The following is a 15,916-nucleotide window of genomic DNA, read 5'->3' on the forward strand; positions in this document are numbered from 1 at the left end:
GAAAGTCTATCTTTATGAACTATGTTTGAATAAGTTTTAAAGCAGTTAGTACAATTGAAAACATTTACTTGGAATTTAATATAGCTGTAGCAAGATGAACAGTTTTCTTACATGAAATAATACAACCACTGCCTCCTATAGGACATTTTTAAGTTTTACAGGGCTCAAATAAGAGAAGAAAAAGCCCCTCAACCACAGTCTCTGCTTGTTTACAATTTAAACCTTAGTTTTATATTGCTTTTGTAATAATTTCACATGCTTGAATTTAAAGCATTGAAAAAACACAAGTTGCTATTTTGATGAACAATGCTGGTTTTATTTTTTGTACAGAACTTTTGTTCCACTATTTCCAGAAAAAGTAACTGCGTTATACAAAATAAATGGTTGCACAGTGTTTAGCCAGCAACTCTATATGTTGCCGGCAACTGTACTACATGTACAGAACTTTAACTCCTATTTGATAGTATTGTTTAATCTGTTAAAAAAAAAAATCCAACTGCAATCAAAATACATTTTGTCTCTTAAGCTATGAAAATCTTTATTCTTCTCAAGCTTTCATAGTATACTTAGCAATTTCAGTTAAGTAAAAGCATATCTGAAATCAGAAAAGACATCTATTATTTCCAAGTCGATACTATAGTATCTATATTACTGTGCACATTCCTTACCTCTTGCGGTTGAATTCCATGACTGGAATGGGGCAACGTTCCCTACCTGGCATATCCATGTCAAACACCTGAGCCTTACAGCCTGACGCATGACAGGCAGCCTGAGAAAACAGTTCCTAAGTCAGCAGTAAGGATTATTTACATCAATACAAAGTTGCTACATCAATACAGTGACCCACAGAATTGTGACTTCACAACCTTTACCAATGCTCAGCAAACAAGGAAGCTGAAGCACAATTTTGATTTCATTTCACATTTAAAAGTGTTCTGCCTCTTTACATGGACCATTTGCACGCCTCACAGCAAATTAAACCTCATGAAAATGAAAAGCATCCCTCAGGGAATAGTTTATACCTTCTGAGGTGAATCTGTTTTGATGATTCCTCAGATTGCTATTGTGCCAGCCAGAAATGTCACCTAAAGGGAATGCATTTTTAGGGCAATGCTGTCCTTATGATTAAGGTATCTTGTGCCAGCTTGTACAGCTCAGTATTAGCAAATATTCTTACAGCACTTTCCTTTGAAAAATAAGTGTTGAATTGGAGAAAACGTTTATTCCTTATCTCTGATGCCAATTTCAACCACGTACAATGTCCTCTCATACTATAAAGACATACATTTGCATGCTAGAATTGTGATCTTTAATATCCTTTACTGATGGAGTACCAACTCTGAGTATTCTTATGTCCATGAGGGAACACTCTGTGCATATTCAAAATGTTGACATTTGAAATTCAGTCCAAAAAACCCTCAAAACAGTGGCAGTTCTAACTCCACAAGATAAAAAAAAAGATAAGGTTGGTTGGTTTTCTTTTTTAGAAGTAGTAATATGACAACTGCTTAAAACACTGAAGTTATTTTAGTATTTAATATATAAAAGATATAAACATATAAAAATCTGTAAGATGTGATATCTAGAGGATATAAAAATATCAATGTCAGATTTGAATTTAAAGAACAAAAACTCAAGAAGTATTTCCATCTGTTTGGGTTTTCCCCATTGGTATCAATATTAATTTCAGAACACAAGAGCTCAAAGAACCCAATACATTTCTCTTTGGGTATATATGCCCCAAACTTCTGCCATGTAATCAACACTGATGAAAATTTGTCCCATTTTTCTATCAATGTAAGCTGGAGGGAGTTGACAAGAATTGCTGTGATGATAATTTGCATCTGAACCGATGAAGGTTTAAACAAGTTGTTTCTCAAGTAATGAAACAGCAAGCATGATACTTGGAGGGCAGATCTCCAAAAGGCAACAAGGCCTGAGATCCTCGGCGCTTTTTGGCTCTGGCAACCCAAGCCAGTTCTTCACCATACCCTCCCTTCTAAAGCCATCACCTGAACGCTCTTTACAAGTGTGTAAACAAACAGACTATTCTAGGAAAACTCCAGAGATTTACTTCATTTGCATATAGGATAAATGCAACATCTCAAGATGTAGCTTTATCATTCATCTACTGAAAGTAACTTCAGTCTGCTGCATGTGTCAGATGCTTTTTCACTGTTGCTCTCCAGTTTTGCAATCCGAGATCCAAACTGTACAGCCCTTTTTGGCAAAATGGTCGAGGCTGTAAGGCCAAGCTCCTTGGCTGCAAGACGAAGAATCAATTTCTCACCAATTCCTCGAGGTAAAGTCAAGTCAGCTTTTTCTGAGATGGGCAGAGAATTGAGGAATGAAACAACATCTTCGTCAAGAAAAGGAAACCTAAAGGAAAGATAAAATATTTTAAAACTTCATACAAATAGTCTTTGTCTTCCCCTTTACCACATGTGAAGACTTCAGGGTCTGTGTCAGTTCCTAACTACAGGTGTACCTTAAATGTTAGTGTCACAGCACTGAAACAAGTCTCCAAAGCAGTTACACTGTCTTGGAGAAAGAAAACTCAGAAGCCTAGAAGTTTTCAAAACTCAAGCAAATAAAAAAAATAAGAATAAGCATCAGAAATGTTTGGTTTATACAAAACAAAATTTTTAAAAAATACAATGGAAGAGCAAGACAAATTTTAAAGTAACACTTCTCAAGACAACTTCTAAGTATTTAAAAATACTGTGTGAAGCTACACTGTAACTGTGAAAAAAAAAATTTACACAACAAATTCTGACAACATTCTGAATTCCAGACATTCATACCTAATCACAACCATGATTAACAATATTACCTGTCCACCGCTGCAACTGCTAAACTGATGATGTGCAACTAAGCACAGATTTGGAAAAACACTGGCACAAAGATCACATCAAAGGACCTTTCAGGTACCTGAGTGTTCTCTGCTACTGGACAATACCTAAGGATTTTTTTGCAGGTTGGTGGTAGCATGGAGAAAGAAAGCACAAATAAAATGATTCTTCAACTATTCTGACTTAACAACCAGGAAATGCAGTGGATATTGATCATGCCTCTATTGCATGGACAGAAATACATGGCTTCTATGTTACATTGTCATTTCCAAAGTCATTTCCTAGATGACCATACCAGAACACTTCAAAGTTGTGCTGAAGACTGTCCCATGTAAAATGTTAAAACAAACTTGCTTTTGACAATTTCAACATCTGCTGCTGTTTCTTAAAACTTCCAGACGGAAGTCCAACATTCAAGTTGCTAAATTTCCTTAAGTACCTTTTCCACAGTACTACAGAGCACATTTTAAAAAACAAAAAAACCCCACAACACAGTACACATTAACAAAACTGCAACAGAACTCAGGAGATAATAAAATGCATAGAAGTTTCAACTAAGCTTTCTGTTGGAGTGTTAAAAGCAGAATCTAACTGGCAAAACCAGTTTTGCTTCATGTTAAAACAATAATACCTGGCTTCTTTTCCGTGATCACCAATAATTCTGTCATCTCTACCAAGATTTCTAGAAGAAATGCGATCCAACTCCATTTCAAGTTCTTTATTCAGCCCTTCTAAGCCATATTTTTTGAAGCAAACACGATGTCGAGAATATCCAGCAAGCTGTTCATCTGCTCCAATTCCTGTAAGCACAACCTAAGAAAACAGAATAAATCTTTCTTAATATCTATGCAAGCTAATTATATATAACAGCTCTTAAATGTTTAACTACATCTTAAGGAGAATAACTTTAATACACATCTTCTAAATATATTACCGATCATGATGGGATGTGCATTACACATTTATAAAGCCTGACAATAGTCACTGGCAACTTGAGGTCTGATTGTGAGCATACTTCAAGTACACACAAACATTTCTACCAAGGCAAGCAAAAACCAGGAAAATAATGTTGTGTGCATCACAAATACACCAGTATCTTTGAAGAATGTCTTTGATAGTTTCTATTACAATAAACAGTATTTGTCAAGCACCAGCCTTTATTTTTAAAAAATCATTGCCACATATTACTCAGTATGTCAGAAATTCTAAATAGTCACCTGAATATTCACACGGATTATTAATTATTATTAATTTACCAGCTACTGTGTTAATAACAACTGCATTACACAAAATAAAAATGTGTCATATTGTCTGTCTACTCAATTTTAAGTACATAGAGTGTTATCCAGGGAAAACCAATACTACACTTGGTCCATTACTGTGCCTTCAACTGCAATTCACTATAAAAGTGGAAGTCACTTAACAAACAGTCTGTTTTACTAATCTGACACCAGCTAGCAGTCAACTGATTTTTTTACCTGTGCACACTAGTAAGTAACTGATGGGAGAATGACAATTTCACTTCATGTTTTATTAACTCATTATGCATTTCTACATATTCTGGACCTAAGATGAATTTGTATGTTTTGCAAATCTGAGATGCACATCCTTAAGTAGATCAGTCACGTAAATCAACTGTGTTCCACAGCTGTCATTTTTACACAAACTACTGGGTTTGCTGGGGTTATTGGTGGTGCTGGTTTTTGTGTTTTTAAGATCTAGCAATTAGTAGAAGAGTAATAGAAGCCTCAAAAAGGAAAGGCAGCAGTGAACTACAAACTCCTGAAATTAAACGGTTTATTCTTCTCTACGCAAACTATCAGGAATTGGGAAGTGAGTAATAAGAATCAAATTCCCGAGAAAATAATCTAATTACTAAAAAGATTTTACTTCACACTACATACATAAGTTACAAAATCCCAAATAACTACTTTTTGTAGTTCTGTCATTCAGACTATAATTACAAAAGATTCCAAGTAGTCATCTTTTCTGCCATTATTAATTGTGATTTTGTCACATAGTGTGCCTAAGTAACAAGCTAGTAATTTTACAGTAGGTAAGATGCTGGCACAAAACAACATTACTTACCATTTCATTAATGTTTATCTCTAAATTTGTTAACCTATTGTATAGCAGTTACCTACTACTGCAGTTGAAACACTGAAAGTGATAATGATTGTCATTATTTTTTTCCTAGTCACACTGTTGCTCATTCAAGCTCAATGAAAAGCAATACACATTACATGACAAAAGAACGGAATGCACAGATTATCAGTAGAGATCTATTCTATATTCTGCCACTGAGTTTCAGAAGCCTTATCAATATTAAAGACTCCTGACAATTTCCAAAACAACAGAACTGCTTTAACATTCACAGGTCAAGCATAAGGCAGAAAACAATCAGTACCTTTGCAGGACTTTTATATGGTTTCAGTTCTCCCCAGTTATTAATAAAACCTTCTCCTCTGGAAGCAAACCAAATTGCACAGCCAATGCTGTCATCCAAGACTGTATCCAGTGGATAAATTAAGTGCTTAATGCGTCGTTGTCTCATTTTTTTCAGTTCATCTCGTGTAACATTAATTTCCACAAAGTTCCAAGTTCTTGAAGGGTTAATGGCTTCTAATTCTTTCAGTCCTGCCCTACCAGTGATTCTGTCAGGAACAGCAAAGCAAGATAAATGAGCAACAGTTTTAGCATCAAGATCTTTACAACTTTCTTGAGGATAAAGCAAATCCAGCTGTACTTCCTGGTTGGCATGTTCTTTACTGGTACCCTTTTGCTTAGCTTGTTCTTTTAACATGAAAGCTACATTGAGAAGATCAATTGGTTCCCCTACAGGCACATGTTTATCAGCAAGAGCTGCAATAACCATCGAATCAATGCCACCAGAAAAGAGCACTGCAACGTGTGCTTTCCTGTCAGACATGCTTGGAACTTCTCTCGTTTTCTGATCTTCATCTCTAAAGAGAGATAAAACTCGTCTCTTCACCGCTTCATTTAAAACATCAATAAACCGATGGACTGTTGTTTTCTTGGATTCTTCTGCAAGAAATCCTTGAAGGGTTTCTACAGAAACCATATGGGTAACATTGTTAATATTAGTGCCTGGACATTCACCTGAAGCTTCAGCAATTGTTTTGTTTAAGGGGATAACTGGTGTTCTGAGACATAGTTTTGATTGATTCATCACAAGAGGTACGTGGTTCGGTAAGTCTTTCGAAACTTGGTCCAGGACTTCAATGAATATTTCTTCTACTGCTCTCTCTGTGCAGCTGTGCTTCCATGGAAACAATGTTAAAGACAAAGATTTACTTGTTGCACAAGCTTTGAGATCAATTTTGAAAATTCCAGATGCTGGGACTTCTTGCCATTGTTTACCTGGTTCGGAATAAACACTTAGAGATGTGAGACAGAAAGCACTGTCAACCTCATTATTGAATTGCCAAAGCAAACTACGACGACCAAAATAATCTCTACCAAACCATAAACTGTGTCTAGATGCTTGAAAATAAATAAAAGACCACGGACCCCGAAGTGATGAAAAGAGTGACAAAATGTCTGCTTCACTACTGCATAATGCAAGATGATGAAACATTACTGCAGTGTCATTCTCTAGATCTCCTACATGCACTCCATCGAAAATTTCTCCATTCCAAAGAAAAATATTGTTATTGGCATCTTCCAGAGGCTGAGGAGTCATCAGTCCCCTCAAGCGAAGTACATGGCCAGAAAACAGACACTCGTAAGAGAGATCAGACGCAGTTTTTATCAACTGTTGGCTACTGTCTGGTCCTCTTCTTCTAAGACAGCAGAGTATGTCTTCATTAAAGAAATCATGAATAGCTTGCTGGCTACACAAAGTAACAATACAACAAATACCACACATTGTGCCTTTGAATTCAGGTGGACTATTTCTTTATTTTAGTCTTTTCTGAATTTTCCATCTCCTGATGTGCCTTCTTTAATTCATCTAAAGTATCTGTGCAAGAAAAAAATTCATTAATAATCAATTTCATAAACTGGTAAGTTTATGAGTGACTTTACAAGTAGATAAGTTTAAGAGTATATCAAAGAAATTATTAAATCCAGCCACTTGTTCAATTAAAGAGATAAACACAAAATGGTATGTAACAAAAGCGCTATAGTAGTGATGCAACAAAAATATAGCCCACTGTAGCTTATTCTTCTTTAATTATACAAAGATTAATTTTTGTTTTCCTCCCAAAGAAAGCCACGCTACAAGTGTAAGAATTAGGGGAATGGCCAACTATTGCCTTTATAATCAGTACAATTTACACATTTGTAATAATAAGAAAAGTGAACTATCGATTAGAATGTCAGACATTCTCGCTTCTCCTATACCTTCAGCACTTGCTCTTTTATCACATCCATGTATCAAGTGGAAACACTTTTGAATTTATCCAACCGGAAAAACAAGCACGTCTGAAGTCTACTTTGCATTTGATATACAGCTGACAGTTTTTCATTTTAATATAGCTTTGAAATCATTAACAGCTACAGAGGCAGCTTTTAAATAATTAACTGTCTGATAAACTTTTACACTGCAAACTTACTTTTGCATTGAGATAGTGTTTCGGTTCGGTCTACAAGGAAGAATATGTTGCTATTGGGCTGCTGTCTATAAACTTTCTGTAAAACAAAACCAACACTGCATTAAATCAAAGCAACCAACTCTGGCAACCACACTGCAGCAGAAGCTGATGTAGGTCCACCAAGACAGCCCTTGACATTTATGCCAGAAGGGTAAGTTCTGCCCCGACAACACCAACATTCTAATGTCGTACTATCAAAAACATTTCATGATCAACCTATGACTATTCTGTATTTCTCTTTTCCTCGTACATGAGGGATCACATTCTATTTTAAAACACATACACATGAAAAGTAAGAATACTTCATGAAGTCCTCTGATCAACTCAAACATCTAAACAAAATAACTCAGATAAAACATAAAAAGGCAAAAAGACCCAACAATGTACTGTGCTACACTGTACAGCTGTACTGTCATTTGGAGGACAAATTATTCTGAGACCAACAGACCACATCTGTACTAAAATCTGTATTAAAACAAATTAAAGACGATGTGCTCTGATTTTGTTGCCTCCCTTGTCTCTTCTATACTCATTTCTCTGATGCTAAACTGAAATAGTCAAAAGCAAATTTGTAAATACTTACCCGGTTCTTCTTCAAATTAGAAAGCTCATCAACTACAACCTTCTGCTCTTTAATCTGAAAGGCAAAAGACGCACTTCATTTTAATTATTAAAAATAAACCACTGTTTTACAATCCTGGAGGTGAACACAATGATATTTTAAGACAGCTACATGCATATATAGCTGCTTTTCTCCAAATGGACCACTGAAGACAAAGATATAAAAATGAAATACTAAATAACTGCTCTAGAAACAGGTTATCTTGCATAGATTGATATTTCTCCTACTCTCGAAAGCAATCAGTACTGGCAAACCAGAGTGCCTCTAGCTATTTATAATCAGAGACCACATTTTTCCCCCAGAAGAAAACATGCAAACAACTAATAAAATATCAAATCACTTTAGAAAACAATGTTGCATACTACCTACAATAAACTTTATAATCACGGGTATTCTCCAGATTCAAAATGAAACCAATAAAACCCCCAAACCCTAAAACTGTATTAAGAGCAACAGAAGCCTTTCTATTGCTCTGGAGTTTTGCACAAACTTCCTTAGTGGGATTTACCACTCTTCAACGGCACTGGCAGAGGTGGCAGCCATTCCCATTTTCTTCTACAATAAGAGCTGCCAATGCTCAAGAGCAGTCAGGAGGACCATAAAAGCCACAAAATGGAACAAAATCTGGTCAGCGGGCATTTAACACTTTTTGTTAGAAACAAACCATACGGTTTTCTTTGTTCTTCCTTTGTGTCTCCTAGAACGAGTGCAACAGTACAAAGCTGCCCCAGAGCCAGGTTAGCCAAACGGAGTGTGGCATACAGAAAAGACAACTTTTCCAGCAGCAACATCACTATCTTATGTATACGATTCCAACAGACAAAACAGCAGTGTCATCTTTTGCCATGGACTAAACCAGCCACTTAAGAATAACAGAAATTACACCTTGCAATACTATTATGCGCCAGGCAATCAAAAATACCACTGACTTTATACCATATGGCCATATGGAAAGGAAGTCATTTTTTGAGGGAAAACAGTTCCATAGGACTTGGCAGATGTAATATTAAACAACGCTGCTGGCACCACGGAAAGCAGTATGAGCGCCAGCCTCCGTGACTGAAGTCTCTTGGGACTTTTCGAGCACATACAGCCCAAGTAGATACTACAGAGAAAAACCTCACTGTGACTCACCTGACATTTCAAGCACTAAGAACCGAAAAAACATTTTGACAAGAGCTAACAGCGACACCGACAAGCTCTCGCTACACGACAGAGGCCCCAACCGAGCCCTACAAGCAAAATCCCGCATCAACAGGGGCCTCGGCTTCCTCACAGGGCTCGTCCTCTCGCACACCCGAGGCCACAGGCTTCGCGGGCCCCCCCCCCCGGCAGCGCGGCCCGGGACGCGCCTCAGCCCGCCCCTCACCGCCAACAGCACCGCGGGGATACGGGGGGCCGCATCCCGGCAGCAAGCCGCCCCAGCTCACCCTCCGGCTCAGCTCCTCCTTGTGGCGCAGCTTCGCGCTGTCCCCCTCCTCCTGCCGCGGCGGCCGGCCCGACATGGCCCCGCGCGCACGAACCCTCACAGCGGCAACGGCAGCCGCCGCGCGCACCGCCTCCCAACCGCCGCGGAGCCTGCGCACACCGCCCCGCGCGGAGCGTGCGCGCATGCGTGCGGCAGGGCCGGGCGGAGAGCCAATCAGCGGGCGTAACTAGGCGCGCGCGAGCCGGTAGGCGCCGTTGGCGGTAAAGGCTGAGGGCCCCGCTCCTCCCGGCAGTCTCCGCCGTCCCTCACGGGCGCTGGGAGACGGCCTGGCCCGGTGAAACGGTTCCTGGGAGAGCTGCCGCCTGCTCTGTCAGGGCATTGGCAAGGCCGAAGTGAACAGACTGTTTGGAATGAGGGCTGGGCACGGCCTTGTGGAGTGTGAAGGGTGGAAAAAAAAAAAGTGAAAAAGAAAAACAAGCGCTTTGCCCTGGAACTGTTTGGTGTGGCGGTCACCCTGGATCGGAGTCAGGCAGCTTGCTGTGAAATACCTTGCAGCAGTTTATTTGAAGGTATTCCAGGGGAGATATAAATTATATAGTATTTACAGACATCAAGATCGTTTGTTTTCCTCTTAGGTAGGATCATCTTAATATTTCTCTGTCTCATCCATTCTACTATAGATATATTGCAGTGACACATCTGTTTTCCTGTCTTTTTAAATACGTCAGGGGAGTTGTTTGAGTAGCAGAATGATAACAGCACAAGGGCAGATAATATTATCATGACTTGCTATCATAAATAAATTTAGGCAGCAAAATAGTAAAAGGAGCCAATGACTATGATAAGAAGCTTTTGAAAATGTCTTCCAGTAGTACAGTGTGTTTTACTTACGGAAGGAATTACACGCTCTGATCACTGAGTTAATTGGTGAATGAATTGCGTATCAGAGGAAAACAGAAACCTGCTGATCTTCATAGAAAATAGATCATATGTTGATTAATGAGTATGAATATCATAGTAATATATTAATGAGTAATTGGTATCATTGCAGAGTTTGGGTAAGACTTTGTCCGGGTGGTTGATGTAGGAACACTACAGTTGTTTGGTCTTGTATTATCCCTTTCTCTCCTTTTAAATATTGTGTGTAGTTACTCTAAAGACTCAAGAGCCATTCCAAACTTATAGACTACTACTAATAGCTCAGTTGGGGTAGAAATCTCATAAAATCCTACAAGTCCTTGTGCTACTGACTGCACTGTAAGTATTGTGCAAGTCTTCATGAATTATTTTAAGTATTTGGTACTTTAATAAGTGAGGTAGGAGGGTTGACTTTTGCTGCTTTGTGATTTGGGTCTCACATAATTATATGTTATGTATTTTGATAATACTTATGAGTATATGAGTATATGAGCTTATGAGTAAGATTACACCTTGTTTTGGTGGTATCCGTGAGCTTGGCTGGAATGTCTGTGGTGTTAATTGGAAGTTTTGGCAGTAGTGTAGGGAGAATAAGGATTTTTGGCTCCTAGTAGAAGCATGAAAAAAAGACAATATGGCTATAAGAATATTTAACAATACAGTAACTTGCAAATGTTATGCTTATTTGCCTTTAACAGAAAGAGAGACTGAGGTTACAGTTTCATAAAAGGTCAGTCTTGCTCTTCCCTCTACCTTCAACCACACACTTTTGCTTCCACCCTTGCATTAACAAAGCTGATTGTGGGACTATGTTGGGTACCAGATCCGGCCTTCTCTGCCATGTATTAATACCAGTGCTTATGTTATTCTCGCAGATTATCTGAAGCTGCTGGGGAACTGTTGTCTAGAGGTCGGAGAGGTTCTGGGGCTTGTTCTTCAAATTCCAGAAGAAATATGCATACCTGGGCCACATGCAACAGTTTCGATGCTATTCCTCAGCATGCTTTGTAGTTTGTCATTCTTTTGTGGAGTAATTTGTTTAATGAGTACCTCCCAACCCTCTGATGCCTGAGTATTTTATTTGCTGTTGATATGTTACAAAGGTTGGTGATCAAGTAACCCAGTAGTCAAAGTATAATTTCTGTACTGATGATCCTTTTCATGTTCAGTAATAAATACAGTTAATATTTAATCAAAAATTCTCACTCTGTTTATGAGAATGTTTCATGGGCTGGTTCATAAGAGTGATGATAATGGTGTTGAGGTACAATAGCGAATGTGGAATGTTTTCAACTTCTGGTCTTACTACAAATCGTTAATGCTTCTACTGATATGGAATGTGCTTTTGATTAGTCCCTTTTATAATAAATGAACTCCTGCAGCATGATTACTCATGAAGTTATCCACATTCATACCCACAATAAGAGCAACTGTATTTAAAACTCAACAAAGGAAAAGGTCGGCACCTTTTATAGACACCTTTTATCTCCCTGTGCGAAGTTGTGACGTCTTAATTCAACCCTTTTTTCAGGGCTGCTGTAGTTCTGTTGTTTGCTACACGTTTGCACTGTTCTTCACAAGGGGTCATGACGTGACTGGCTGACAACTCCGTTGGCAGTGCAGTTCAGTGATTGATACGTCTCTGGTTGATCTGATTGTGTTTCTGCACTTCTCTTGAGCCAGCTCTGGTGCTGTAAACTGTTTCTAGCATAAAACTATTTTGGGACATTAATAATGCCTGACACAATGTTAATAAAGTATCAAGGAATATTTCAGAGTCTTTTAAAGTCCTCAGCTTTTCAGCATCTGTGATCTTTAAAAATATACAAAATAAGACAAAGGACCCAACAAGGAACATAAACAGTTACAAAATAGGCAGTCCTTACTGGTGCCAGAAAATATTTGAAGTTGCCATTATGTGTTAGCAAACACGTGAGTGAAACAGTATCCTCAAATAACTAAGCTCAAGCTCTGACAGGCTGTTGTTAAAAGCATGCTGAAGTTGTTAGGCCATCCTTCTGAAAACTGCTATCAGTCTTGAAGACCTTTTTTGAAGATGTTGGCAGTACATTTGTGTAAGATGATTTTACAGATAGATGTGAGAGGTACAGGGTAGCGTTAGAGCTTAGTGCCAAGTTCCTGTGCTTTGCTGTGGGCTGGAAATCTTCTGTTCAGTGCTGCATCTAAGGTGATGCTTGGTAACATGTTAAGCCATGGTAACTTGATTGTGCCTTCAAACTCGAGCCACTTACTAGGTTCAGTTGTAAATTACTCTAATCTGAGGAAACTTGTCGTGCTTTAGAAGAACCACTCTTCAAGGTCCTTGGAACTGAACGGTATGAGGACAATTGTAGCTCTAATGTTGGCCACAAGAGAGCAAGCTGAAACTGTGCTGGCTGTTTGGTGAATCCCGAGATAGTCAAAGAAAGAATGGAGCCTGGGACATAGGACAGGTAGATGAGATCTCTAGAAGAGGGCGAGCATAGTCAGGAAGTATTTGCATTTTTGTGTGTGTGTGTCTTTTTTTTTTTGAATATTTTAAATTCTGATCCTGGGTTATTTTGTATTCAGACATTGTAACTTAAGAATCCATGTAAGAACATTCGGAGATATAGCGTTAAAGTCTACATTGACTTCTCAGTGGAACCTAAAATTTAATAACTTACCAACTCATACCAGTCCAAGAAAATTCAAATTGCTCAAATTAATTGGTTTTGCTTTATGGTAATCCTACTAATTTGATTGCAATGTTAGCATTTGAAGGGAGTTAGGTAAGTTTACACGACCACGGATCTGGATCTATGTACCAACTATGTAAAGATTTGTTTTGTTTCCTTGGTTAAGTATCTAGATTATCAATTGCACAAAAAACCTTGCAAACCCTCTAATAATTCTGCTTTAAAAGTCGTATTATTACAAACAAAACAGGAAGTCTGAGCACTTTCATGAGCTTGAAGTACAGTCAGTTCTTTCAGTATTTACTTCTGATACACTTTTAAAGCAATCTAACAACTCCACTGCACAAAACTTCTGCATATGGCAGATGCATAAAATTCTTAATTTAAAAGTTAAAAATTTAAAATTTAAAAATTGAAAGTAGAATTTCATCACTTTCACACATTTTAGGATATGAAGAATATTTAAGAATATTCAGATATTTTAAGGCTGTTGTGAAAATAGCTGAGAACTTGTGTACCATCAATCTATCATTAGTTTTTACAATCTAATTGCATTCCTTAAAGCTTCTAAAAGTGCTGGATCAAGCTGCTTCTTTGTAAAATACTCCCAGCATAGTCTTTCATCTGATGATTTAAATAAAAGGGAGTTTAAAAATAGACTTTTCCTAGTCCACTTTGTATTCTTCAGTGTAAAAATGAAGTAACTCTAATGTTGCTGTGGCTGAGAACAGAGTTTGACCTTTAATTCTCACGATATTTCATTCCTTAGTGCACAACACCTTGTGCACTTTGCTAGAGTTTAAAAGAGAGTTGAGAAGTTCATGTGAATAGTAGTTTGACTTAGAAAGGTAGAGCTGAAAGATTTGATTTTGTCTCTTGTTTATGAACTCTCTTTTGTTAAACAGATTTCATAACCTGGCACAGCAGTCCCTTACATGCTTTGAATAACCAACACACAGATTTACTATAGTAAGCATCAAGTTTCAACATGGGATCAGATTTCCAGATATACGTTTTGAGCAGTGAATATTCAGGGATCTTAAAAAATGAAGTGCTCTGTCTTACAAGAACAAACATTTTGTTTGCAGTACGAAGCTGGAAGCCTGGTGGCTGGAAGCCCTTCTGTTGATGCTGCTAAGGAGCAGACTTATGAGTGGCTTTGAACTGCTCATGAACACCAGCTGGACCTGTGGCTCATTTGCATGGCCCTGGATTGTGGCATCCTGATGCAAAATCAGATCAGTGCTAATATTTCTGCCTAACGAGGAAAGGAAAACAGAACGGCACCAAATACACCCTGAGTGAAGAGTCAGCCTGCCCTGTAGTCTGCTTTTTTGCAAGCTGAGCTAGGAAGCCTGGGGAAGACTAATGGTGTGCTTGCTTCTGTTTCCTGCTGGAAGTCCCTCCCTGACAGTAAGTACTGTGTTTTATACTATGTACAACTGATATTTTCTTGAAGATAAAACACAGAGATTAGATTGCTTTGAAGGAGCAGGCACGCCCAAGCAGGGTGAGCTGAAGGTACAGAAGTAGCAGCCTGCTCGTGTTTTTCTAATACAGGTCTGCTAGACTCGGGGACTTGGGCATTTCAGCTGAGCTGGGTTACAGTCTCACAAAGCATGTTCCCACAGACATGAAATAGGCCTGCCTAAATATGAGCTTGGGCAGAGCAGGACATGGCTGAGTAGGCTGGAGAGGGGAAAATGCCTCGTAACTTTGCAAGGCTCTCTGAGGCAAAAGTGAAGGTAAGGCTGTTTGTTCTAAGATGCCCAGCAGTTACTTGAGATGCAGTAATGTTGATGGAGTTCTTAGTATTCACAGTGCTGATTTTTGAATGTGATAGTTTGTCATTTAGAGCAAGAATAACAAGAGAGGGAGAGACATCGTTAAATAGTTCCTGGCATGTATTTTAACTGGTGGGTATTCAGCGAAACATAGACCATGGCTCAGAAGCTTACCAATACTTTAGGTGACAGCTTAAAAAAGGTCTTTCTGCCAGTGACATACATTAGCATATATGACAGAGGTAGCCTAGATAAATCATACAACTTTGCAACATTGAACATTAGAGCGACATATCATTTTTATAAATACACCAACATTTCTTTAATAAAAGATGTTGGTATTTAGTACTTCTGAAATCAAGACAGTAAGGTAGTTGTCTGAAAAAAAAAAAACCAATCCAAAACTAACATTAGATACCTGTAACTGAAAATCTCAGCCTACACACATTTTAAGTTCAGTTAATGCTGTTAGAGCAAACTTTTAAAACATTTTTAAAAGAATGTGGAAGTGTGAATTTAACTTGACAGGCATACTCAGAAGCAGGGACTTTGGTTAGCAATGAAAGTTGGAAATAAGAATACTGAATTTAAAATAAACATCATTTGCCAAATTGTGCTTAGAGTCTCAATAGGTTAAAAGTGACAGTAATGTCAGTATCATTTTACATTAGCATAAAGAAAGAAAATTTAGAATGGGCTAGCACTAGTAGTATATGAAACTAAATTAGGGAGTTACTCCTTCTTGCTAGAATTGCAAGCAACATGAGCAAGATGTGATGACATTTGATTTTCTCCAGACCAGAACAAAAAAGAGAGGCATTACAGTGAATTGTAGTGAAGGAACATAAATGTCTAGAGCTATTCCAGTCCAAAGGGATGAAAGTTCTCTCAAAAGAAGGGAAAACTGGCAACTGTTTTTCACTCTCTTTGTATCATCTTAGCCTTCTCAGCTGGTTTCCATCCTCAATGAAATGTTGAAAAATGATTATCAGGGAGATAATGAATTTCAGTCCTTGA

General features: G+C 38.2%; 2 protein-coding genes across 2 annotated transcripts; both read right to left on the bottom strand.

The window, feature by feature from the left end:
• Positions 1-138: 138 nt before the first annotated feature.
• Positions 139-6,741, bottom strand: ASNSD1 (asparagine synthetase domain containing 1). The gene is made up of 3 exons (XM_065637736.1): positions 5,260-6,741; positions 3,484-3,665; positions 139-2,379 (listed from the first exon to the last, which is right to left on the bottom strand). Exons 1-3 carry the CDS (start codon positions 6,739-6,741, stop codon positions 2,121-2,123), a joined length of 1,923 nt encoding a protein of 640 aa, XP_065493808.1. The 3' UTR covers positions 139-2,120.
• Positions 6,742-6,745: 4 nt separating this feature from the next.
• ASDURF (ASNSD1 upstream open reading frame) lies at positions 6,746-9,655 on the bottom strand. Its single transcript, XM_065637737.1, has 4 exons — positions 9,521-9,655; positions 8,052-8,105; positions 7,430-7,505; positions 6,746-6,834 (listed from the first exon to the last, which is right to left on the bottom strand). Exons 1-4 carry the CDS (start codon positions 9,593-9,595, stop codon positions 6,764-6,766), a joined length of 276 nt encoding a protein of 91 aa, XP_065493809.1. The 5' UTR covers positions 9,596-9,655; the 3' UTR covers positions 6,746-6,763.
• Between the last annotated feature and the right edge of the window lie 6,261 nt (positions 9,656-15,916).

This window comes from Caloenas nicobarica, chromosome 6, assembly GCF_036013445.1.
Source record: "Caloenas nicobarica isolate bCalNic1 chromosome 6, bCalNic1.hap1, whole genome shotgun sequence".
In the NCBI taxonomy this organism is placed as follows: Eukaryota; Metazoa; Chordata; class Aves; order Columbiformes; family Columbidae; genus Caloenas; species Caloenas nicobarica.